This window comes from Takifugu flavidus, chromosome 11, assembly GCF_003711565.1.
Source record: "Takifugu flavidus isolate HTHZ2018 chromosome 11, ASM371156v2, whole genome shotgun sequence".
Taxonomy (NCBI): domain Eukaryota; kingdom Metazoa; phylum Chordata; class Actinopteri; order Tetraodontiformes; family Tetraodontidae; genus Takifugu; species Takifugu flavidus.
This window is the reverse complement of record NC_079530.1, coordinates 15,609,465-15,636,468: the sequence shown is the minus strand read 5'-3', so window position 1 is coordinate 15,636,468 and position 27,004 is coordinate 15,609,465. Positions and strand designations below refer to the sequence as shown.

At 41.7% G+C, this 27,004-nt stretch overlaps 1 protein-coding gene and 1 long non-coding RNA gene across 4 annotated transcripts; both read left to right on the top strand.

Annotated features, from left to right (window-relative positions):
• The first annotated feature begins 13,358 nt into the window (after positions 1 to 13,358).
• On the top strand, positions 13,359 to 14,470 carry LOC130533631 (uncharacterized). Of its 2 annotated transcripts, XR_008952631.1 has the most exons (4): positions 13,359 to 13,491; positions 13,561 to 13,837; positions 14,078 to 14,189; positions 14,273 to 14,470. It is a non-coding gene; the product is annotated as an uncharacterized LOC130533631 (long non-coding RNA). The 2 variants fall into 2 exon arrangements; XR_008952630.1 differs by having other exon boundaries at positions 13,385 to 13,837.
• A 7,208-nt stretch (positions 14,471 to 21,678) lies between these two features.
• Positions 21,679 to 25,349, top strand: LOC130533627 (polymeric immunoglobulin receptor-like). 2 transcript variants are annotated; one of them, XM_057047198.1, is made up of 10 exons: positions 21,679 to 21,694; positions 22,027 to 22,138; positions 22,223 to 22,540; positions 22,622 to 22,921; positions 23,038 to 23,137; positions 23,301 to 23,398; positions 23,485 to 23,519; positions 23,734 to 23,790; positions 23,879 to 23,942; positions 24,846 to 25,349. In XM_057047198.1, the coding sequence occupies exons 2-10, from the start codon at positions 22,093 to 22,095 to the stop codon at positions 24,929 to 24,931; spliced, it is 1,104 nt and encodes a 367-aa protein (XP_056903178.1). In that variant the 5' UTR covers positions 21,679 to 21,694; positions 22,027 to 22,092; the 3' UTR covers positions 24,932 to 25,349. The 2 variants fall into 2 exon arrangements, with proteins under 2 accessions (XP_056903178.1, XP_056903179.1); XM_057047199.1 differs by lacking the exon at positions 24,846 to 25,349 and adding an exon at positions 24,059 to 24,800.
• Positions 25,350 to 27,004: the final 1,655 nt, after the last annotated feature.

Genomic DNA, 27,004 nt, shown 5'->3' with positions numbered 1-27,004 from the left:
CCCAAGATTTTAAACACTCGGATTCCAAAGCCCCTCAAATGCCGAGTCAGCTGTGCACCGGTTAAAATCGGAGTGTGCGGCATTGTTGCGGAATGCACCCACCGAAGAGGACCCGCCGTCCACTTCAACAGCACAGCCAGAACCAGCTGCTTCTTCCAAGGTACAAAATTATAGAATTTGGATCAATAGATTTATTTGCATTGATTCATGTACGGACTAAACTTTATGTAATGTTTTATTTTAAGTCATTGATCTGTAGAAGCTGTTGGACAGGGATGCTGAAGAAGCAAGAGCGTCCAGGAATGCCACCGCTGATGCCATAGTGGAGGTGCAGCGTTCCATCTGTCAGCCCTTCCACTTGAACGATCACAGGACCCTCTGGTGTACTGGACGACAAACAAAGCCCTATACCCAAACCTGTACCACCTGGCAAACCAGTACCTCGCAACACCAGCATCCTCTGTGCCCTGCGAGAGGGTGTTTTCTAAAGCTGGGGAAATCGTTTCAAAAAAGAGAAACCGCCTCAAACCCTCGACTGTGGAGAAACTGTTGTTTTTAAATAAAAATGCATAAGCACACCAGTTCACCCAAGCACCTTAGGTCCATACCCCCCACCTGTTCCTAAAATATTATTAATTATTATTATTATTATTATTATTATTATTATTAATTATTATTATAATAAAATAATAATAATATAATAATATAATACCCAGCAAGCGTGCACTTTGCATGGCTGCAGTACAACCAATGCGCCAGCAGATGACCCCCGCGTTCGGAATGATTGAAGCTTCGAGTAATGAACCAATTTTCAACACAATGGTCCAAAAGGGTTCAAAGCCTCATTTGGACATCACTAGTCAAAAGCAGTCCGCGAAGGAAAAAGACAAACGATAATCCGATAAACGGGTTCAAAAGGAATCCACGAAGGAAAAGTTTCACGATAGTCCAGGAGGGTATAGCCGGGGTATTCCGAATCAGACAAAACACGCCAACGCTGGCCAACCGTGAGAACAGTCCATAAATAGGTGACTTGATTACTGATAGTCTGCAGGTGCACCAGTCCCCGGCACCACCTGAAGCCATGGCTCCACCACGCCCCCCGCAGGAAAACCCTGCAAAAAAAAGTTCCCAGAAACTGGGAACCTGGCATGAGGGTCGTCTGGCAGCAACAAGAGAGGTACATGACATCACTTTCAATATTTTAGCAGGCTCACTTGGTAAGTTTTGGTTTGCCTTTTCCTTCTCAGGTTGCAGATCCTCATCTGTGACTGCAGCCACGTCACAGGTGAGGACATATTGTCATGTTGCAGCTTGCTGTTGAAGCAGGGCGGCAGAAGATGGATTTATTTGAGCCTGGAGGTTCGTACCTTGGTTGATATTTACCCTGAATAAAGGATGGAGTTTTGTCACAGAGGTGAGACTGATATTAATAGAAATATGCACATTAATGAACGAATGGCCTGAAAATTGATTTTGATGTAAAGCATCTTACATTAAATTAAACCTTTGCAAATAACATTTCATCTGCAAGATACAAAAAAACAACACAAAATTGTTGTCCAAGTCAGATATATTCATTCATGTTTTTTTACAAAACAATTCTCCAAACAATGGTGCTGCTATTTCTTTAACACATGTATTTTCATAAAATCAGGAAGTGGAAACTCATTAAATAGACAGCCGTGCCTTCTGTTGGTCTTATTGTGGTTGCTGCAGCGACATGGCTCTTCACCTCAGCATTCTCTCCTCCTCACTAGACTCACAGGTCAGTCACTGGGTGGCTTTCTATTTACACTTGTTTGAATCTTTACTACAAGATGTCCAACTCATGCATTTGGTCTCGTTGCAGGAGTTACACAGCGTCACTACAGTCACTAGAGTGTCAGTGAAAGCTGGAGATTCCGTCTCAATTCCATGTCTGTACCACCCAAAATACACCAGCCATGTGAAATACTTGTGTCAAGGATTTATTACATACAGCTCCTGCTCATATGCAGTTAAGACAAACCAGCAGAGTTCAGGAAGGTTTTTGATCTCTGATGACAGAGAGAAAAAGTCTTTACTGTGACCATAAAAGATGTGAGAGAGGAGACACAGATTTCTGGTGTATTGTGGAGATTAATGGAGGAAGTGATGATAGAACATATTTCCAAGTGTCAGTCACAAGAGGTAAGAAACAAACGTCATTATCATCTTAGTCAACCAGCTTTAGGTTGGATACTGTTTACTGTGTGACTTGGAATTTGCTTCTCTCTAAGATGTTTCCAGTCTCTATGTGGATCATCAGGAGGTAACTGGATTTATTGGAGGACAAACAACCATCAAATGTTACTATCAGAACTCTGGACAAGCTAAATGGTGCCGGGTGGGTGGGCCCCTGTGTGACACAGTCACAGGGATCAATAGATGGAACCACAGTATTCATTAATGAGACACCTCCCAGAGTCTTCACAGTGACTATGAGCGGACTGAAGATGGAGGACAGTGGTTGGTACTGGTGCAGCAGAGAGATCTACAGATGCCGGTGCAGATAATTGTCAGAGAGAAACCGTCCACCAGTAAGTTCTGTCTGTCAGTTTTTTACCACAATTTGATGAATGATGTCATCTTAAATCCAACAGATATTCAACACATTGTCTCTTTTACTCTGTCTTACTGTTTTGTCCTAAATGTAGCTGCTCAGCCTGAGACTTTTACTAGTCCTGAACTTGTCTCTCCGTCGACCACAAATGAAGCAGAGAAACCGTCGACCACAGATGAAACAGAGAAACCGTCGACCACAGATGAAGATGCTCCCAACAGGTCAGCAGCTCTGCATTAGACTGCAGCCTACATTTATACTAGAAACTGTCACCTTTAGGTCCAACAACAGATCCGGCAGCTCCTGTGAATAGAACCAACAAATATAAAAGAATTTGAGATTGTCCTGTTAATGTCTATGTTTTATGTGTATTTCTGCTGCAGTCTTTCAGGTGTCGTCATGACTGTCATCATCTCGTTGTACTTGTTCATTGTCATGGTATTTTTGTCCTCATTGATCTGGTTCTGCATAAAAAGTCAAAGTAAGTCTTGGTTAATCACAGTCAAAGCAAATTTTATTAAATAAATGTTCATTCAGAATAACCAGACTTTCTAATCTGACTTGTAGAGCAGATCCAGGAGGAACCATCAGCTGAGATGTTGGTAAGATTAAACTAGTGTGCAGCAGTTAGACCCAGGACAGAGTTTACAGATGGAACATGTGGAAATGTTGACTTCTTTCAAAAAAACTACAGTGAAGAGGGAAATCTGCCTTAGCCTCATTACACAGATGCAGTTTTGTGATTGTTGTGGTAAAAATAGAAGCTTTTATTATTCAAATGTAAAACAGATCATATGGTTTGTCCTTTTAACACAGGCTCAGAATACAGTGATTTACACCAATATGAGAGGAAAACGAAAACCTCCAGTGAAGGTAAAACAACAACAACAACAACAACAACAACAACAACACAACAACTTAAAGTCATTTAATAAAGTCATTTGTCATGACTCTTTCTCTTCCCTCATGCAGCCATTGAAACCTGAGGGCCACCAAACATTCTGTGAGTTTTCCAAAAAGAGGATGCAGACGAACGGTAATATCAAAACTTATGAGAATAATAATTTATGAATCAATCATATCATCACCACTTTGTGGCTGTTATTTAACCTTCCATCCTAAATCTGCCCTCGTGTGTGTTTTGTTTTCACAGGATCCCACTAACTTATACACCAATATTTCTCATCATCACACATCCTAGAATTTGTCACCTCTGCTGGGTTCTTGCTTATTTCAGGAGAATTATAATTATAACTTCTGCAGAGTTCCTGGTTATATTTCCATTTTCACGTTATTTTATATGTTTATTACCACAGAAATATCAACTCAAATAAACCCATTTTTCATGGAGAACACTGATTTTCCAGGAGTGGACTCATATATTGTTGACATGTTTCTGCCACATTAAATAATGTTACACGTGTTGGAGGTGAAGATAAAATTCAACATCATCTTTTTTCTTTAGTCACAAGCTTTGAAGAATCTCAGAAATGTGGAAGTCTAAAAAAAAGCCCAAGAGAAGTAGAAGAAGAAGCAGAGTTTCTTTTCTTTTTCTTATTGAGCATCAACAACATGGAACATATACCGAAAGGTCACTATGCACATTTTTGTATTTAAGCCCCCCACATAATAATTAAAGGGAAAACTCAAAGAGAAGAAAGAGGGGGGAAAAGAAAAGATTAATTCAGGTTACGATCCTGTGTCTGGTCTGTGGTTTGGGTTTTTTTTTGTGCTCTGTTTGTCCACTAGGGGAGAGTAAGTGACCCATCTGTTGTGCTGGCTGCCTCCACACCTGCAGCTAATCTGGTCATTTGACCTTTTCAGCATCCAGCACAGCTGCCGGCGTCACAGATCATTTCGTTTGTACTGGTATTAAACTGAGTGTTTCTTTGATGGACTATTGGGTTTTTTTGCATTTGACTGTGTCATTCCTTTTGTTTTGGGTCACTACTGTTCCAATGAGCACTTCCTTGGGTTTGGCTCAACACTTCCTTCACTGCACGCTCACCATTTATAGAGCACACTGTGTATATTTTCTAAATAACCTGTAGATCACCAAAGTGGCCTTTTTGTCTGTCTTCTTGGGTCCCACTTGAGTTTTTTCAGAACTTAACATATCATTTTTTATATAATTTTAATAGCAGACCATATACCCAATGGCACACCAGATTGAATCTGTTCACTAAAGAAGACATCGTTCACATAGATTTAATAACCATCACAAAGACATATGTACGATGACTCCCAAATGATACCTAAGTGAGCAAAGTTTGAAGGGTTCCTAAGTATGTCAACACTGGATCCCAGACAGAAAACAATTTGTCCCTGCAGTCCCTGAGAGTACATCCTATTTTCTCTAATTGTATGAATTGTGCAAGGTTGCTGAACCACATAGACACTTTGGGTGGATTTTTTGATTTCCAATGCAATAACAATCTTCTACGTGCAAGCAGCATCATAAAAGCTATAATGGTCTTAGAACTTTTCCTTCATGTCTTTTGTCTGCAATACCAAATATGGCCACAGTTGGACTGGGCTGAAGATCAATATTCAATGCTTCCGATAAAATTGTTAAAATGCTAGACCAATAGGTTGCCAAAGCCAAAACAGATGTGTTAAATCAGCAAGAGTGTTTCTACACGTGCTGCAGTTTGCATCTGAAATATTCTAGCCAATCTTGCTTTAGAATAGTGGATGTGATGAAGACTCTTGAATTGTATAATGCTTAGTTTGGCACAGGAGGTGCTATCATTTACTCTAAGGCAGGGGTCGGCAAATCCAGTCCTCGAGGGCCAGATTCAAGCCAGACTTTCTGTCCTACAGGAAAATACTTTCACCTGGGGTTCCATTTACCTTGGTGAAAGCGGTTTCTGGATTCCAGCCTTCATAGATTGGACTTGCCCATCAGAGGAGGTCAAATCCATTCCTCGAGGGTTGAATTCGAGCTGGGATTTTCATCCTTCTAAGCAGGAAATGCTTTCACCAAGTAAATGAAACCCCAGGTGAAAGTGTTTACCTGTAGGACAGAAAGTCTGGCTTGGATCCGGAACTCGATGCCCACCGCTGCAAGGAGTGCCCTCTCCCACAGATCCTCCTCCAAATTTTCCCCTAGTTCATCCACCCAATCTGCTCTGATTTTTGATAATGATGTGTTTTTAAAAGAGGTTATATGATTGCTAATTCTCGAGATAAGCGATTTAGTGTTAAATAGTGATTTTACAAGATCATCTAAACCAGAAGGTAATGTTATGAATTGAAAGTTGGGATCCTGACGTTGATGAAATTGATGGACTTGAGAATACAGGAATAGGCTAGACCGCAAAGTTCCATTTTTATGAATCTCTTTTTCATTTATTGTTGCTCTCTTGGTGACGTGGCCCTTCTGGGTGACAGGCCAGACAGCTTTGGTGGTCCTGAGGGTGTTAAGGGGGTCCACTTTGGTGACCTCAGGATGGGGTCTCTGTATTTTGCAGATGATGTTGTTCTGCTGGTGCCACCAGGCTGTGGATTTCAGCTCTCAGTGGAGCGGTTTCATGGCCAAGTGTGAAGCAGCAGGAATGAGAATCAGCACCTCTAAATCTGAGACCATGGCCCTCAGCCATAAGGCTGGAGTGTCTCGTCTGGGGCGGGGTGAGATCCTTTCACAGGGTGAGAGCTCGGTCATCAGGGAGGGGTCGCTATAGAGCCACTGCCCATCAGATCAAGAGGACCCAGATGAGGTGACTCTGGCATCTGGTTAGGATGCCTCCTGGGCCCCTCCCTGGTGAGGTTTTCCTGCTACGTCCCACTAGCTCGAGACTCAGGGAAGAACCAGAAAAGCTGAGGGTCAATCCCAGCTGGCCTGGGAGGAGCGACAGATCCTACCACTGAAGATGTGTGAGGTAGCCCATGGAGCAGAACATGGGGGCCTCTGCATAGGCTACGGCCCCCATGGCCTGACTCCAGATAAGCGGATGGATGGATGGATGGATGGATGGATGGATGGATGGATGGATGGATGGATGGATGGATGGATGGATGGATGGAGGGAGGGAGGGGCAGGTGATTATTCAGCAGCCTGAACATGCTTTATTCTCACTTCTCCCCAATCATCCCCCTCCAGCTCCTCACACACCTGCTTCCTTCACGTCCTCCTTCCCTTCCAAAGTGCAGAACTCATCACCCGTGCACTCCAACTCCGTAACAGCTGTTACAATAATGATGATAATACGAAGATGGTTTCCACAGGTGCTGGTTTAACCTCTGTGACTGAGTCACAACTTCATGGGCCTCCTGAAGCTCTAAACCAGTGGTTCTTAACCTGCATTTGATAGAACTCTAGTATTGCAACCGGCAAAACTGAAGGAGCATTTCTTGAAGCTGCATGCAGATGGGGAAGACAGGAACACAACACTTGCTGAATTCAAGGTGAAGAGAGCCAGATTCGATGAAAAGGCCACTCTGCCTTCTTTTGGATTTGTACCCATTGACAAACCGATCCTCACAGCATCGTACGAAGGTGCTTACCTGATCACAAAGCAGGGCAAGCCACACACCACCGGTGAAACACTCATGAAACCAGCTGCCTTAAAGATGCCGAATCTGATACTCGGAACAGCGGCCGAAGGTAATTAACCCAAATTCCTCTTTGAAATGACACCATCAGCGAGAGAATAGAGGGCACGAGTAAAGACATCTTGGCTCAAGTAGTCGCAGATCTGATTTCAAACCCGGCAAAATTCAGGCTTCAACTCGGTGAGACCACAGACGTTTCTATTCTAAGGTTGCTGTTTTTGTGCACTATGTGAAAGACGACATGATAAAAGAAGATTTTTTATTTTGTAAGCCTCTTACAACAACAACTAAGGCAGCCAATGTGAAGAAGCTTGTAGATAATTTCTTCAGAGATGACAATCTTTCATGGGATATGGTTTCTGCAGGTTATACTGACAGAGCTCCAGTCATGCTGGGAAGTAAGTCTGGTTTTGGTGCGCGAGTAAAAGTCGATGCACCACACATCATTGTCACACATTGTATTCTGCACAGGCATGCGTTGGCAAAAAAAACCTCGCCTCCAAAACTGACAGACGTGTTCAAAATTGTCGTTGAATGTGTGAACTATGTGCAAAATAGTGCGCTGAGGCACCGCATCTTCAGTGAGCTGTATAAAGAAATGGGCTGTGAATCTGAGGTACTTCTGCACCGTTCTAATGTTCGGTGGTTATCTCAGGGACAGGTGCTGAATCGTGTTGTTGCCATGCGTGTGGAATTAGCCCTGTTTTTGCAAGAACACCAACATTGTCATGCAGATTGCTTCAATAATTTTGAGTTCATTCTCATTTTAACATACATGGCTGATATATTCACAACTCTCAATCATCTCAATCAGAGGATGCAGGGTGGTGGAGTCAACATCATGGAAGCGGAAGAAAACCTGAAAGCTTTAAAAAATATATAAATACAGTGAGAGTAAAAAGTATTTTATCCCTTGCTGATTTTGTTGGTTTGTCCACTGGTGTGAATCTTCTCCTGGTGGTAGCCGAGATGTGTTGATGAGGAAGGAATCTTCGCAGACACCGACTTGGTTATCAAAGATGTTTATTGGAGAGAACAGTCAGGTATCAATCGAACACTGCAGATTGTCCGAGGGAGGTTTCGCGGTCCCGATGTGAAGAACTCCGAGGTGTCTTCATCGTCACCTCCTTCTTATACAGTCGAGTAAACACATTCTTTACTGATGACCCACGCTGTACAATATGGCCAACCCAATGGTATAGCGTTCAGTTATTACCAAAAAAGGGAATACTTGAAGATGCTTCATGCTACACATCCTCATATGGGAAACAACCAGGGGCCCACAGGCTCCAGTGTCATCTTTTAGGAGCTGCTTTTACATAAAGGAGGAAGACACCGGACACACATGTGGAGCATGTCCTAATATGTGCTTAGGCTGGGTGCTAAACACATTACGGCCTTACAGAGTAAAGCCTGCATAGACGGGTCATATACTACACCACTAATAAGACATGATCATTCTATACTTTTAATGGTAGATGTGATATTCTAACATGGAGAGACAGAATATCAAAAAGAAAATCCAGAAAATAACTTTAAAGAATTAATTTTAATTTATTGTTGTTTTTCATTGAGGGTAATAAGTTGATCCCTCTATCCAAAAGCACTTAATATTTGGTGCAAAGCCATTGTTTTGCAAGCACAGCGGTCAAACGTTTGTTGTAGTTAACCACAAGTTAGCACACATATCAGGGGATTTTGGCCCACTCTTCTTTGCAGATCCTCTCTAAATCATTAAGGTTGGTGGGCTGTCGCTTGGCAACTCGGACCTTCAGCTCTCCCCATAGATTTTCAATTGGATTGAGGTCCGAAACTGGCTGGGCCACTCCATTACCTTAATATGGTTCTTCTTGAGCCACTCCTTTGTTGCCTTTGCTGTATGCTTTGGGTCGTTGTCATGTTGGAAGACCCAGCCACGGCCCATTTCAGCTTCCTAGCAGAGGAAGCTCTTCCTCAGCACTGCACGGTACATGGCTCCATCCATCTTCCCAGTGATGCGGTGAAGTAGCCCTGTGCCCTTGGCAGAGAAACACCCCCAAAACATAATGTTTCCACCTCCATGCTTGACGGTGGGCACAGTGTTCCTGGGATCATAGGCAGCATTTTTCTTCCTCCACACATGACGAGTAGAGTTTAGGCCAAATAGTTCAATTTTGGTCTTGTCTGACCACAGAACCTTCTCCCAATCACTTTGTGCATCTTTGAGGTGATCATTGGCATACTTTAGGCGAGCCTCCACATGTGCCTCTTAAGCAGGGGTACCTTTCGGGCACTGCAGGATTTTAATCCATTGCGGCGCAAAGTGTTGCCAATTGTTTTCCTGGTGACTTTGGTCCCAGCTGCCTGGAGGTCATTCACTAACTCCTGCTGTGTGGTTGCAGGCTGATTTCTCACTGTTCTCATGATCATTGCCACCCCACGAGTGAAATCTTCTGTGGAGCACCAGACCGAGGTCTATTGATGATCATGTTATACTTCTAAATTTTCTCACAATTGCACCAATAGTTGTTACTTTAATACCAGCAATTTGCTAATGCTTTTGTAGCCCATTCCCGATTTATGCAGGTCAACAATCCTGTCTCTGAGGTCCTGAGAGAGTTCTTTGGTCTTACCCATGGTGGAGAGTTTGGAATCTGTCTGATTGTCTGATTCTGTGAACAGTTGTCTTACATACAGGTGATTAGTTAGACCTGGTGTCTTCAATTCAGGTAACAATTGTTTTGGAGCGTCTAACTGGTCTGTGAAAGCCAGAACTCCTAATGCATACTAGGGGATCAAATACTTATTTCCCTCAATGAAAAACAAATAAATTAAATAATTTCTTAAAAGTTATTTTCTGGATTTTCTTTTTGATATTCTGTCTCTCCATGTTAGAATATATCTACCATTAAAGTAGAGAATGATCATGTCTTTATTAGTGGACAAACCAACAAAATCAGCAAAGGATCAAATACTTTTTACTCTCACTATATATATATATAGCTACCGTCATGCAAACGACGAACAGAAAACAATAACTTCGCAACCTTTCCCCTTCCGGATGACTGTGTAAGTAAAGGTGTGAAATGGGGTGTGAGAAGTCTAAACCATTTCACCCCTTCCATCAGGTGTCACAAAATGTATGTTTTTTATTGATTTATTTACCTGCAGCCGTTCATTTCATATTAACATATACATTAGACATGAACCTGATTCATCTTCTTGTTCCAGATCAGGGCTCTTGGCTCTGTTTTCTACCTCAGTCTCACAGTATAACAAACACTTGCCATAGAATCACCTATTTGATGATCAGACCATGTTTCCCATATAGGAATATTTGATCCTGAAATGTTCTTCCCACATTTTCATTACGATCAGCCCATTATTGAAGGCGTCGCCTGTCTGGAGAACTGTGGCCGTCCGCTTCTGGAAGGTGTCTGGCCGTCTAGAGGACAATTGGTATCGCTGTGAAGGAGAAAGGTCCCACATGTTTGGCCCAACAAAATTCTTCTAGTTCCACCTGACAGTTTTCGTCACAGAAATCCAAGTTTTAAAAGCAGTTTTGCTTTTTCTCTCAATTTCTTCGGCATGAGGGTCGTCTGGCAGCAACAAGAGAGGTACATGACATCACTTTCAATATTTAAATACAGTGAGAGTAAAAAGTATTTTATCCCTTGCTGATTTTGTTGGTTTGTCCACTGGTGTGAATCTTCTCCTGGTGGTAGCCGAGATGTGTTGATGAGGAAGGAATCTTCGCAGACACCGACTTGGTTATCAAAGATGTTTATTGGAGAGAACAGTCAGGTATCAATCGAACACTGCAGATTGTCCGAGGGAGGTTTCGCGGTCCGATGGTGAAGAACTCCGAGGTGTCTTCATCGTCACCTCCTTCTTATACAGTCGAGTAAACACATTCTTTACTGATGACCTCACGCTGTACAATATGGCCAACCCAATGGTATAGCGTTCAGTTATTACCAAAAAAGGGAATACTTGAAGATGCTTCATGCTACACATCCTCATATGGAGAACAACCAGGGGCCCACAGGCTCCAGTGTCATCTTTTAGGAGCTGCTTTTACAAAGGAGGAAGACACCGGACACACATGTGGAGCATGTCCTAATATGGTGCTTAGGCTGGGTGCTAAACACATTACGGCCTTACAGATGTAAAGCCTGCATAGAACGGGTCAGATACTACACCACTAATAAAGACATGATCATTCTATACTTTTAATGGTAGATGTGATATTCTAACATGGAGAGACAGAATATCAAAAAGAAAATCCAGAAAATAACTTTAAAGAATTATTTTAATTTATTTGTTTTTCATTGAGGGTAATAAGTATTTGATCCCTCTATCCAAAAGCACTTAATATTTGGTGGCAAAGCCATTGTTTGCAAGCACAGCGGTCAAACGTTTGTTGTAGTTAACCACAAGGTTAGCACACATATCGGGGAATTTTGGCCCACTCTTCTTTGCAGATCCTCTCTAAATCATTAAGGTTGGTGGGCTGTCGCTTGGCAACTCGGACCTTCAGCTCTCCCCATAGATTTTCAATTGGATTGAGGTCCGGAAACTGGCTGGGCCACTCCATTACCTTAATATGGTTCTTCTTGAGCCACTCCTTTGTTGCCTTTGCTGTATGCTTTGGGTCGTTGTCATGTTGGAAGACCCAGCCACGGCCCATTTTCAGCTTCCTAGCAGAGGAGGAAGCCTTCCCTCAGCACTGCACGGTACATGGCTCCATCCATCTTCCCAGTGATGCGGTGAAGTAGCCCTGTGCCCTTGGCAGAGAAACACCCCCAAAACATAATGTTTCCACCTCCATGCTTGACGGTGGGCACAGTGTTCCTGGGATCATAGGCAGCATTTTTCTTCCTCCACACATGACGAGTAGAGTTTAGGCCAAATAGTTCAATTTTGGTCTTGTCTGACCACAGAACCTTCTCCCAATCACTTTGTGCATCTTTGAGGTGATCATTGGCATACTTTAGGCGAGCCTCCACATGTGCCTTCTTAAGCAGGGGTACCTTTCGGGCACTGCAGGATTTTAATCCATTGCGGCGCAAAGTGTTGCCAATTGTTTTCCTGGTGACTTTGGTCCCAGCTGCCTGGAGGTCATTCACTAACTCCTGCTGTGTGGTTGCAGGCTGATTTCTCACTGTTCTCATGATCATTGCCACCCCACGAGGTGAAATCTTCTGTGGAGCACCAGACCGAGGTCTATTGATGATCATGTTATACTTCTTAAATTTTCTCACAATTGCACCAATAGTTGTTACTTTAATACCCAGCAATTTGCTAATGCTTTTGTAGCCCATTCCCGATTTATGCAGGTCAACAATCCTGTCTCTGAGGTCCTGAGAGAGTTCTTTGGTCTTACCCATGGTGGAGAGTTTGGAATCTGTCTGATTGTCTGATTCTGTGAACAGTTGTCTTACATACAGGTGATTAGTTAGACCTGGTGTCTTCAATTCAGGTAACAAGTTGTTTTGGAGCGTCTAACTGGTCTGTGAAAGCCAGAACTCCTAATGCATACTAGGGGATCAAATACTTATTTCCCTCAATGAAAAACAAATAAATTAAAATAATTTCTTAAAAGTTATTTTCTGGATTTTCTTTTTGATATTCTGTCTCTCCATGTTAGAATATATCTACCATTAAAAGTAGAGAATGATCATGTCTTTATTAGTGGAAACCAACAAAATCAGCAAAGGATCAAATACTTTTTACTCTCACTATATATATATATAGCTACCGTCATGCAAACGACGAACAGAAAACAATAACTTCACAACCTTTCCCCTTCCGGATGACTGTGTAAGTAAAGGTGTGAAATGGGGTGTGAGAAGTCTAAACCATTTCACCCCTTCCATCAGGTGTCACAAAATGTATGTTTTTATTGATTTATTTACCTGCAGCCGTTCATTTCATATTAACATATACATTAGACATGAACCTGATTCATCTTCTTGTTCCAGATCAGGGCTCTTGGCTCTGTTTCTACCTCAGTCTCACAGTATAACAAACACTTGCCATAGAATCACCTATTTGATGATCAGACCATGTTTTCCCATATAGGAAATATTGATCCTGAAAATGTTCTTCCCACATTTTCATTACGATCAGCCCATTATTGAAGGCATCGCCTTTCTGGAGAACTGTGGCCGTCCGCTTCTGGAAGGTGTCTGGCGCCGTCTAGAGGACAATTGGTATCGCTGTGAAGGAGAAAGGTCCCACATGTTTGGCCCAACAAAATTCTTCTAGTTCCACCTGACAGTTTTCGTCACAGAAATCCAAGTTTTAAAAGCAGTTTTGCTTTTTCTCTCAATTTCTTCGGGCATGAGGGTCGTCTGGCAGCAACAAGAGAGGTACATGACATCACTTTCAATATTTTAGCAGGCTCACTTGGTAAGTTTGGTTTGCCTTTTCCTTCTCAGGTTGCAGATCCTCATCTGTGACTGCAGCCACGTCACAGGTGAGGACATATTGTCATGTTGCAGCTTGCTGTTGAAGCAGGGCGGCAGAAGATGGATTTATTTGACGGGGCTGTTTGCACCAGTTCTTCTGGCTTTTCTGGGCCTCCATGGATGGTGTGGAGGGGTCTTAATAAGGATGAGATAATGCTCAGTTACATTCAGAGCATCTGCATCAGCCTGGAGGTTCGTACCTTGGTTGATATTTACCCTGAATAAAGGATGGAGTTTTGTCACAGAGGTGAGACTGATATTAATAGAAATATGCACATTAAAGAACTAATGGCCTGAAAATTGATTTTGATGTAAAGCATCTTTACATTAAATTAAACCTTTGCAAATAACATTTCATCTGCAAGATACAAAAAAACAACACAAAATTGTTGTACAAGTCAGATAATATATTCATGGCTTTTTACAAAACAATTCTCCAAACAATGGTGCTGCTATTTCTTTAACACATGTATTTTCATAAAATCAGGAAGTGGAAACTCATTAAATAGTCGGCCGTGCCTTCCGTTGGCCTTATTGTGGTTGCTGCAGCGACATGGCTCTTCACCTCAGCATTTCTCTCCTCCTCACTGGACTCACAGGTCAGTCACTGGGTGGCTTTTATTTACACTTGTTTGAATCTTTACTTTAAGATGTCCAACTCATGCATTTGGTCTCGTTGCAGGAGTTTACAGCGTCACTACAGTCACTAGAGTGTCAGTGAAAGCTGGAGAGGTTCCGTCTCAATTCCATGTCTGTACCACCCAAAATACACCAGCCATGTGAAATACTTGTGTCAAGGATATTATTACATCTCCTGCTCATATGCAGTTAAGACAAACCAGCAGAGTTCTGAAAGGTTTTTGATCTCTGATGACAGAGAGAAAAATTCCTCTACTGTGACCATAAAAGATGTGAGAGAGGGAGACACAGATTTCTGGTGTGTTGTGGAGATTAATGAACGAAGAGATGTTGGAACATATTTCCAATGTCAGTCACAAGAGGTAAGAACCGAACGTCATTATCATCTTAGTCAACCAGCTTTAGGTTGGATACTGTTTACTGGTGAATTTGCTTCTCTCTAAGATGTTTCCAGTCTCTATGTGGATCATCAGGAGGTAACTGGATTTATTGGAGGACAAACAACCATCAAATGTTACTATCAGAACTCTGGACAAGCTAAATGGTGCCGGGTGGGTGGCCCCTGTGTGACACAGTCACAGGGATCAATAGATGGACCACAGTATTCATTAATGAGACACCTCCCAGAGTCTTCACAGTGACTATGAGCGGACTGAAGATGGAGGACAGTGGTTGGTACTGGTGCAGCAGAGGAGATCTACAGATGCCGGTGCAGATAATTGTCAGAGAGAAACCGTCCACCAGTAAGTTCTGTCTGTCAGTTATTACCACAATTTGATGAATGATGTCATCTTAAATCCAACAGATATTCAACACATTGTCTCTTTTACTCTGTCTTACTGTTTTGTCCTAAATGTAGCTGCTCAGCCAGAGACTTTTACTAGTCCTGAACTTGTCTCTCCGTCGACCACAAATGAAGCAGAGAAACCGTCGACCACAGATGAAGCAGAGAAACTGTCGACCACAGATGAAGATGCTTCCAACAGGTCAGCAGCTCTGCATTAGAGTGCAGCCTACATTTATACTAGAAACTGTCACCTTTAGGTCCAACAACAGATCCTGCAGCTCCTGCTGAATAGAACCAACAGATATAAAAGAATTTTAGATTGTCCTGTTAATGTCTATGTTTTATGTGTATTTCTGCTGCAGTCTTTCAGGTGTCGTCATGATTGTCATCATCTCGTTGTACTTGTTCATCGTCATGGTATGTTTGTCCTCATTGATCTGGTTCTGCATAAAAAGACAAAGTAAGTCTTGATTAATCACAGTCATCACAAATTTTATGAAATAAATGTTCATTCAGAATAACCAGACTTTCTAATCTGACTTGTAGAGCAGATCCAGGAGGAACCATCAGCTGAGATGTTGGTAAGATTAAACTAGTGTGCAGCAGTTAGACCCAGGACAAAGTTTACAGATGGAACATGTGGAAATGTTGACTTGTTTTGAAAATTAAAGTGATAAGATAAAAGATTTCATTTTTCAAATGTAAAACAGGACATGGCTTGTCCTGAAGATGAAGTGATTTACAGTAAGATGAAGACAAAACCAGAATCTTTGCATCGGGTAACTGCATCTGCTGCATTTATAAAAATGCATAATTTTATTGTAATTATACATAAGGAAAAAAATCAAGATTCTTTTTACTGCTTTCTCTCTCAGCCATTGTGTTCTGAAAATGAAGTCACCTATAGTTCTGTGAGAATTCCAGAGCAGAGACCCAAGGTAAACACCACCACTTCCACTCATCAAGTCAACAAAACATGAAAAGAATGAGAGAGGACAGAATTTGTCTTAGCCTCATGCAACATACACCAAATAATTCTGAGCATGGGGCAGATCTGCAATCATTCCTCTGCTTCAAAGAGCAAAAAAGATCTAAAATCTCATCTCCTCATGTCGGGCGGTTAGAGAGAGGGCAGTGTAAAGGAGACAGGGCTGTGGGTTATTATACAGTTAATATCCAGGTCAATCTTCTTCTGATAATAACCTAACGGGTTTAAACGTCTGGTTTTAATATTCTGAAAATCAAGTAACATCAATGAAATATTGCAACAGTGACACGGCTCACGACTCTTCCTGCTTCCATCTTCAGCCAATGTGTTCTGAGAATGAAGTCACCTATAGTTCTGTGAAGATTCCAGGACCAGAAAGGAGACCCAAGGTAAACACCAACACTTCCACTTATTACTGATTTTTTTCACTTTCTTGAATACTTAAGTGCCAAAAATGATTTTGTGTGCGTGTGTGTGCTTGTGTGTGTGTCTTTTAACAGGAGACTACTGACATATACAGCAAATTGGCTAATAGCCGCAAACTGTAGAGGTTGTCGTTGGTTATTTCAGGATGCAATGTCACAATGGTTTGAAGCAAACTTTTTTCACTGTGTTGCCTTTGACAGTCTAAAACTTGTCAAATTAGTGAGTTAACAAGTCCAGAATGGTGTTTTTTGCAATGACAGGGTGAGATAATAACACTGTTATTTAACCTTCCATCCTAAATCTGCCCTCATGTGTGTTTTGTTTTCACAGGATCCCACTAACTTATACATCAATATTTCTCATCATCACACATCCTGGAATTTGTCACCTCTGCTGGGTTCTTGCTTATTTCAGGAGAATTATAATTATAACTTCTGCAGAGTTCCTGGTTATATTTCTATTTTCATGTTATTTTATATGTTTATTACCACAGAAATATCAACTCAAATAAAGTGGAAGATAAAATTCAACCTCATCTTTTATCTTTAGTCACAAGCTTTGAAGAAGCTCTCCGAAATGTGGAAGTCTAAAAAAAGCCCAAGAGAAGTAGAAAAAGAAGCAGAGTTTCTTTTATTTTCTTATTGAGCATCAACAACATGGAACATATACCGAAAGGTCACTATGCACATTTTTGTATTTAAGCCCCCCACATAATAATTAAAGGGAAAACTCAAAGAGAAGAAAGAGGGGGGAAAAGAAAATATTAATTCAGGTTATGATCCTGTGTCTGGTCTGTGGTTTGGTTTTTATTTGTGCTCTGTTTGTCCACTGGGGGGCAGTAAGTGACCCATCTGTTGTGCTGGCTGCCTCCACACCTGCAGCTAATCTGGCCTTTTCAGCAACCAGCACAGCTGCCCGGCGTCAGATCATTTCGTCTGTACTGGTATTAAACTGAGTGTTTCTTTGATGGACTATTGGGTTTTTTTGCATTTTACTGTGTCATTCCTTTTGTTTTAGGTCACTACTGTTCCAATGAGCACTTCCTTGGGTTTGGCTCAACACTTCCTTCACTGCGGTCACCATTTATAGAGCACACTGTGTAAATATTTTCTAAATAACCTGTAGATCACCAAAGTGGCCTTTTTGTCTGTCTTCTTGGGTCCCACTTGAGTTTTTTCAGAACTTAACATATCATTTTTTATATAATTTTAATAGCAGACCATATACCCAATGGCACACCAGAATGAATCTGTTCACTAAAGAAGACATCGTTCACATAGATTTAATAACCATCACAAAGACAAATGTAAGATGACTCCCAAATGATACCTAAGTGAGCAAAGTTTGAAGGGTTCCTAAGTATGTCAACACTGGATCCCAGACAGAAAACAATTTGTCCCTGCAGTCCCTGAGAGTACATCCTTTTTCTCTAATTGTATGAATTGTGCAAGGTTGCTGAACCACATAGACACTTTGGGTGGATTTTTTGATTTCCAATGCAATAACAATCTTCTACGTGCAAGCAGCATCATAAAAGCTATAATGGTCTTAGAACTTTTCCTTAATGTCTCATGTCTTTTGTCTGCAATACCAAATATGGCCACAGTTGGACTGGGCTGAAGATCAATATTCAATGCTTCTAATAAAATTTTAAAATGCTTGACCAATAGGTTGCCAAAGCCAAAACATATGTGTTAAATCAGCAAGAGTGTTTCTACACATGTTGCAGTTTGCATCTGAAATATTCTAGCCAATCTTGCTTCAGAATAGTGGATGTGATGAAGACTCTTGAATTGTATAATGCCTAGTTTGGCACAGGAGGTGCTATCATTTACTCTAAGGCAGGGGTCGGCAAATCCAGTCCTCGAGGGCCGGATTCAAGCCAGACTTTCTGTCCTACAGGAAAATACTTTCACCTGGGGTTCCATTTACCTTGGTGAAAGCGGTTTCTTGATTCCAGCCTTCATGGATTGGACTTGCCCATCAGAGGAGGTCAAATCCATTCCTCGAGGGTTGAATTCAAGCTGGGATTTGCATCCTACCAGGCAGGAAATGCTTTCACCAAGAAATGAAACCCCAGGTGAAAGTGTTTACCTGTAGGACAGAAAGTCTGGCTTAGATCTGGAACTCGATGCCCACCGCTGCAAGGAGTGCCCTCTCCCACATATCCTCCTCCAAATTTTCCCCTAGTTCATCCACCCAATCTGCTCTGATTTTTGATAATGATGTGTTTAAAAGAGGTTATATGATTGCTAATTCTCGAGATAAGTGATTTAGAGATAATAGTGATTTTACAAGATCATCTAAACCAGAAAGTAATGTTATGAATTGAAAGTTGGGATCCTGACGTTGATGAAATTGATGGACTTGAGAATACAGGAATAGGCTAGACTGCAAAGTTCCATTTTTATGAATCTCTTTTTCATTTATTGTTGCTCTCTTGGTTGCTCTCTCCAGCTCCTCACACACCTGCTTCCTTCACGTCCTCCTTCCCTTCCAACGTGCAGAACTCGTCACCCGTGCACTCCAACTACATAACAGCTGTTACAATAATGATGATAATACAAAGATGGTTTCCACAGGTGCTGGTTTAACCTCTGTGACTGAGTCACAACTTCATGGGCCTCCTGAAGCTCTAAACCAGTGTTTCTTAACCTGGGTTTGATCGAACTCTAGTCTTGCACCGGCAAAACTAAAGGAGCATTTCTTGAAGCTGCATGCAGATGGGGAAGACAGGAACACAACACTTGCTGAATTCAAGGTGAAGAGAGCCAGATTCGATGAAAAGGCCACTCTGCCTTCTTTTGGATTTGTACCCATTGACAAACCGATCCTCACAGCATCGTACGAAGGTGCTTACCTGATCACAAAGCAGGGCAAGCCACACACCACCGGTGAAACACTCATGAAACCAGCTGCCTTAAAGATGCCGAATCTGATACTCGGAACAACGGCCAAAGGTAATTATCCCAAATTCCTCTTTGAAATGACACCATCAGCGAGAGAATAGAGGGCACGAGTAAAGACATCTTGGCTCAAGTAGTCGCAGATCTGATTTCAAACCCGGCAAAATTCAGGCTTCAACTCGATGAGACCACAGACATTCCTAATCTAAGCCATCTTGCTGTTTTTGTGCGCTATGTGAAAGACGACATGATAAAAGAAGATTTTTTATTTTGTAAGCCTCTTACAACAACTAAGGCAGCCGATGTGAAGAAGCTTGTAGATAACTTCAGAGATGACAATCTTTCATGGGATATGGTTTCTGCAGGTTGTACGGACAGAGCTCCAGTCATGCTGGGAAGAAAGTCTGGTTTTGGTGTGTGAGTAAAAGTCGATGCAACACACATCATTGTCACACATTGTATTCTGCACAGGCATGCGTTGGCCACAAAAACCTCGCCTCCAAAACTGACAGACAGAAGTGTTCAAAATTGTCGTTGAATGTGTGAACTATGTGCGAAATAGTGGCGCCGCATCTTCAGTGAGCTGTGTAAAGAAATGGGCTGTGAATCTGAGGTACTTCTGCACCGTTCTAATGTTCGGTGGTTATCTCAGGGACAGGTGCTGAATCGTGTTGTTGCCATGCGTGTGGAATTAGCCCTGTTTTTGCAAGAACACCAACATTGTCATGCAGATTGCTTCAATAATTCTGAGTTCATTCTCATTTTAGCATACATGGCTGATATATTCGCAGCTCTCAATCATCTCAATCAGAGGATGCAGGGTGGTGGAGTCATCATCATGGAAGCGGAAGAAAACCTGAAAGCTTTAAAATATATATATATAGCTACCGTCATGGAAACGACGAACACAAAACAATAACTTCACAAACTTTTCCCTTCCGGATGACTGTGTAAGTGTGACCGGTGTATGTCTGCGTTGTGTTATTTTTGTGGTTGTGGTGCGTAGAGTAGCCACGGGACACAGTTGAACTTTTGGAGGCACTCTCCGTTTAATCTGGTCAAAATAAAAGAGCAAAATTAACATGTGCCGCTATTTGCTGATCCAGCCCAAACTACAGAGAAGACAACATGGAGTTAGCACCATCGCATTTGTTCACATCAATAAAACACTACATCGGAGGAACATCAGAGCTCAATATAAACTTGAATAGAACTGTAGTGTTATAAGAGTGACAAATTAAGACAAAATAATAACAAAAAGACACTTAAAGGATTACAAAAGATGACTGACCTCTTCCCAACAAGAGAATTGCAAAAGGGAAGAGGAAGTCGCGACCCTCGAATTTATACAGGTGCACCAAGGGGGACACACGAAGAAGAAATAAAATACAGAAGAAGTGACTGGAGGACCAAGACAGCACAGTAAAACAAACACCAGGTATGTTCAACAATAATAAACAAAAGAACAATTTTGTGTAATTATAATACAATATTATATGTACCTGTTACATAAGTAAAGGTGTGAAACGGGGTGTGAGAAGTCTAAACCATTTCACCCCTTCCATCAGGTGTCACAATAAACAAAATGTATTTTTTTATTGATTTATTTACCTGCAGCCGTTCATTTCATATTAACATATACATTAGACATGAACCTGATTCATCTTCTTGTTCCAGATCAGGGCTCTTGACTCTGTTTCTACCTCAGTCTCACAGTATAACAAACACTTGCCATAGAATCTCCTATTTGATGATCAGACCATGTTTTCCCATATAGGAATATTTGATCCTGAAAATGTTCTTCCCACGTTTTCATTACGATCAGCATATTATTGAAGGCGTCGCCTGTCTGGAGAACTGTGGCCGTCCGCTTCTGGAAGGTGTCTGGCGCCTTCTAGAGAACAATTGGTATCGCTGTGAAGGAGAAAGGTCCCACATGTTTGGCCCAACAAAATTCTTCTAGTTCCACCTGACAGTTTTCATCACAGAAATCCAAGTTTTAAAAGCAGTTTTGCTTTTTCTCTCAATTTCTTCGGGCATGAGGGTCGTCTGGCAGCAACAAGAGAGGTACATGACATCACTTTCAATATTTTAGCAGGCTCACTTGGTAAGTTTGGTTTGCCTTTTCCTTCTCAGGTTGCAGATCCTCATCTGTGACTGCAGCCACGTCACAGGTGAGGACATATTGTCATGTTGCAGCTTGCTGTTGAAGCAGGGCGGCAGAAGATGGATTTATTTGACGGGGCTGTTTGCACCAGTTCTTCTGGCTTTTCTGGGCCTCCATGGATGGTGTGGAGGGGTCTTAATATGGATGAGATAATGCTCAGTTACATTCAGAGCATCTGCATCAGCCTGGAGGTTCGTACCTTGGTTGATATTTACCCTGAATAAAGGATGGAGTTTGTGAGACAGATATTAATAGAAATATTAAAATGACTACCGGTAACTTAGTTCCTCATTTTGCATTTACTATTTTAATGTACATTAAAGAACTAATGGCCTGAAAATTGATTTTGATGTAAAGCATCTTTACATTAAATTAAACCTTTGCAAATAACTTTTCATCTGCAAGATACAAAAAACAACACAAAATTGTTGTACAAGTCAGATAATATATTCATGGTTTTACAAAACAATTCTCCAAACAATGGTGCTGCTATTCTTTAACATATGTATTTTCATAAAATGAGGAAGTGGAAACTCATTAAATAGACGGCCGTGCCTTCCGTTGGCCTTATTGTGGTTGCTGCAGCGACATGGCTCTTCACCTCAGCATTTCTCTCCTCCTCACTGGACTCACAGGTCAGTCACTGGGTGGCTTTCTATTTACACTTGTTTGAATCTTTACTACAAGATGTCCAACTCATGCATTTGGTCTCGTTGCAGGAGTTTACAGCGTCACTACAGTCACTAGAGTGTCAGTGAAAGCTGGAGATTCCGTCTCAATTCCATGTCTGTACCACCCAAAATACACCAGCCATGTGAAATACTTGTGTCAAGGATATTCTTACAACTCCTGCTCATATGCAGTTAAGACAAACCAGCAGAGTTCAGGAAGGTTTTTGATCTCTGATGACAGAGAGAAAAAAGTCTTTACTGTGACCATAAAAGATGTGAGAGAGGGAGACACAGATTTCTGGTGTGTTGTGGAGATTAATGGAGGAAGAGATGATGGAACATATTTCCAAGTGTCAGTCACAAGAGGTAAGAACAAACGTCATTATCATCTTAGTCAACCAGCTTTAGGTTGGATACTGTTTACTGGTGAATTTGCTTCTCTCTAAGATGTTTCCAGTCTCTATGTGGATCATCAGGAGGTAACTGGATTTATTGGAGGACAAACAACCATCAAATGTTACTATCAGAACTCTGGACAAGCTAAATGGTGCCGGGTGGGTGGCCCCTGTGTGACACAGTCACAGGGATCAATAGATGGAACCACAGTATTCATTAATGAGACACCTCCCAGCGTCTTCACAGTGACTATGAGCGGACTGAAGATGGAGGACAGTGGTTGGTACTGGTGCAGCAGAGGAGATCTACAGATGCCGGTGCAGATAATTGTCAGAGAGAAACCGTCCACCAGTAAGTTCTGTCTGTCAGTTATTACCACAATTTGATGAATGATGTCATCTTAAATCCAACAGATATTCAACATATTGTCTCTTTTACTCTGTCTTACTGTTTTGTCCTAAATGTAGCTGCTCAGCCAGAGACTTTTACTAGTCCTGAACTTGTCTCTCCGTCGACCACAAATGAAGCAGAGAAACCGTCGACCACAGATGAAGATGCTCCCAACAGGTCAGCAGCTCTGCATTAGAGTGCAGCCTACATTTATACTAGAAACTGTCACCTTTAGGTCCAACAACAGATCCTGCAGCTGCTGCTGAATAGAACCAACAGATATAAAAGAATTTTAGATTGTCCTGTTAATGTCTATGTTTTATGTGTATTTCTGCTGCAGTCTTTCAGGTGTCGTCATGACTGTCATCATCTCGTTGTCCTTGTTCATCGTCATGGTATGTTTGTCCTCATTGATCTGGTTCTGCATAAAAAGACAAAGTAAGTCTTGGTTAATCACAGTCAAAGCAAATTTTATAAAATAAATGTTCATTCAGAATAACCAGACTTTCTAATCTGACTTGTAGAGCAGATCCAGGAGGAACCATCAGCTGAGATGTTGGTAAGATTAAACTAGTGTGCAGCAGTTAGACCCAGGACAGAGTTTACAGATGGAACATGTGGAAATGTTGACTTCTTTCAAAAAAACTACAGTGAAGAGGGAAGAATCTGCCTTAGCCTCATTAAACAGATGCAGTTTTGTGATTGTTGTGGTAAAAATAGAAGCTTGTGTTATTCAAATGTAAAACAGATCATGGTTTGTCCTTTTAACACAGGCTCAAAATACAGTGATTTACACCAATATGAGAGGAAAACGAAAACCTCCAGTGAAGGTAAAATAACAACAACAATAATAATAATAATAATTTAAAGTCATTTAATAAAGTCATTTGTCATGACTCTTTCTCTTCCCTCATGCAGCCATTGAAACCTGAGGGCACCAAACATTCTGTGAGTTTTCCAAAAAAGAGGATGCAGACGAACGGTAAATATCAAAACTTATGAGAATAATAATTTATGAGAATCATCATATCACCACTTTGTGGCTGTTATTTAACCTTCCATCCTAAATCTGCCCTCATGTGTGTTTTGTTTTCACAGGATCCCACTAACTTATACATCAATATTTCTCATCATCACACATCCTAGAATTTGTCACCTCTGCTGGGTTCTTGCTTATTTCAGGAGATTATATAATATAACTTCTGCAGAGTTCCTGGTTATATTTCTATTTCCATGTTATTTTATATGTTTATTACCACAGAAATATCAACTCAAATAAACCCATTTTTCATGGAGAACACTGATTTTCCAGGAGTGGACTCATATATTGTTGACATGTTTCTGCCACATTAAATAACGTTACACATGTTGGAGGTGAAGATAAAATTCAACATCATCTTTTTTCTTTAGTCACAAGCTTTGAAGAAGCTCTCAGAAATGTGGAAGTCTAAAAAAAGCCCAAGAGAAGTAGAAGAAGAAGCAGAGTTTCTTTTCTTTTTTTTATTGAGCATCAACAACATGGAACATATACCGAAAGGTCACTATGCACATTTTTGTATTCAAGCCCCCCACATAATAAGTAAAGGGAAAACTCAAAGAGAAGAAAGAGGGGGGAAAAGAAAAGATTCATTCAGGTTATGATCCTGTGTCTGGTCTGTGGTTTGGGTTTTTTGTGCTCTGTTTGTCCACTAGGGGGCAGTAAGTGACCCATCTGTTGTGCTGGCTGCCTCCACACCTGCAGCTAATCTGGTCATTTGGCCTTTTCAGCATCCAGCACAGCTGCCCGGTGTCAGATCATTTCGTCTGTACTGGTATTAAACTGAGTGTTTCTTTGATGGACTATTGGGGTTTTTTGCATTTGACTGTGTCATTCCTTTTGTTTTAGGTCACTACTGTTCCAATGAGCACTTCCTTGGGTTTGGCTCAACACTTCCTTCACTGCGGTCACCATTTATAGAGCACACTGTGTAAATATTTTCTAAATAACCTGTAGATCACCAAAGTGGCCTTTTTGTCTGTCTTCTTGGGTCCCACTTGAGTTTTTTCAGAACTTAACATATAATTTTTTATATAATTTTAATAGCAGACCATATACCCAATGGCACAACAGATTGAATCTGTTCACTAAAGAAGACATCGTTCACATAGATTTAATAACCATCACAAAGACATATGTACGATGACTCCCAAATGATACCTAAGTGAGCAAAGTTTGAAGGGTTCCTAAGGATGTCAACACTGGATCCCAGACAGAAAACAATTTGTCCCTGCAGTCCCTGAGAGTACATCCTATTTTCTCTAATTGTATGAATTGTGCAAGGTTGCTGAACCACATAGACACTTTGGGTGGATTTTTTATTTCCAATGCAATAACAATCTTCTATGTGCAAGCAGCATCATAAAAGCTATAATGGTCTTAGAACTTTTCCTTAATGTCTCATGTCTTTTGTCTGCAATACCAAATATGGCCACAGTTGGACTGGGCTGAAGATCAATATTCAATGCTTCCGATAAAATTTTAAAAATGCTCGACCAATAGGTTGCCAAAGCCAAAACATATGTGTTAAATCAGCAAGAGTGTTTCTACACGTGCTGCAGTTTGCATCTGAAATATTCTAGCCAATCTTGCTTTAGAATAGTGGATGTGATGAAGACTCTTGAATTGTATAATGCTTAGTTTGGCACAGGAGGTGCTATCATTTACTCTAAGGCAGGGGTCGGCAAATCCAGTCCTCGAGGGCCGGATTCAAGCCAGACTTTCTGTTCTACAGGAAAATACTTTCACCTGGGGTTCCATTTACCTTGGTGAAAGCGGTTTCTGGATTCCAGCCTTCATGGATTGGACTTGCCCATCAGAGGAGGTCAAATCCATTCCTCGAGGGTTGAATTCAAGCTGGGATTTGCATCCTACCAGGCAGGAAATGCTTTCACCAAGTAAATGAAACCCCAGGTGAAAGTGTTTACCTGTAGGACAGAAAGTCTGGCTTGGATCCGGAACTCGATGCCCACCGCTGCAAGGAGTGCCCTCTCCCACAGATCCTCCTCCAAAGTTTCCCTAGTTCATCCACCCAATCTGCTCTGATTTTTGATAATGATGTGTTTGAAAGAGGTTATATGATTGCTAATTCTTGAGATAAGAGATTTAGAGTTAAATAGTGATTTTACAAGATCATCTAAACCAGAAAGTAATGTTATGAATTGAAAGTTGGGATCCTGACGTTGATGAAATTGATGGACTTGAGAATACAGGAATAGGCTAGACCGCAAAGTTCCATTTTTATGAATCTCTTTTTCATTTATTGTTGCTCTCTTGGTGACGGGGCCCTTCTGGGTGACAGGCCAGACAGCTTTGGTGGTCCTGAGGGTGTTAAGGGGGTCCACTTTGGTGGCCTCAGGATGGGGTGTCTGTATTTTGCAGATGATGTGGTTCTGCTGGCGTCACCAGCCTGTGGATTTCAGCTCTCAGTGGAGCGGTTTCAAGGCCAAGTGTGAAGCAGCAGTAATGAGAATCAGCACCTCTAAATCTGAGACCATGGCCCTCAGCCATAAGGCTGGAGTGTCTAATCTGGGGCGGGGTGAGATCCTTTCACAGGGTGAGAGCTCGGTCATCAGGGAGGGGTCGCTATAGAGCCACTGCCCATCAGATCAAGAGGACCCAGATGAGGTGACTCTGGCATCTGGTTAGGATGCCTCCTGGGCCCCTCCCTGGTGAGGTTTTCCTGCTACGTCCCACTAGCTCGAGACTCAGGGATGAACCAGAAAAGATGGAGGGTCAATCCCAGCTGGCCTGGGAGGAGCGAGAGATCCTACCACTGAAGATGTGTGAGGTAGCCCATGGAACAGAACATGGGGGCCTCTGCATAGGCTACGGCCCCCATGGCCTGACTCCAGATAAGCGGATGGATGGATGGATGGATGGATGGATGGATGGATGGATGGATGGATGGATGGATGGAGGAAGGGGCAGGTGATTATTCAGCAGCCTGAACATGCTTTATTCTCACTTCTCCCCAATCATCCCCCTCCAGCTCCTCACACACTTGC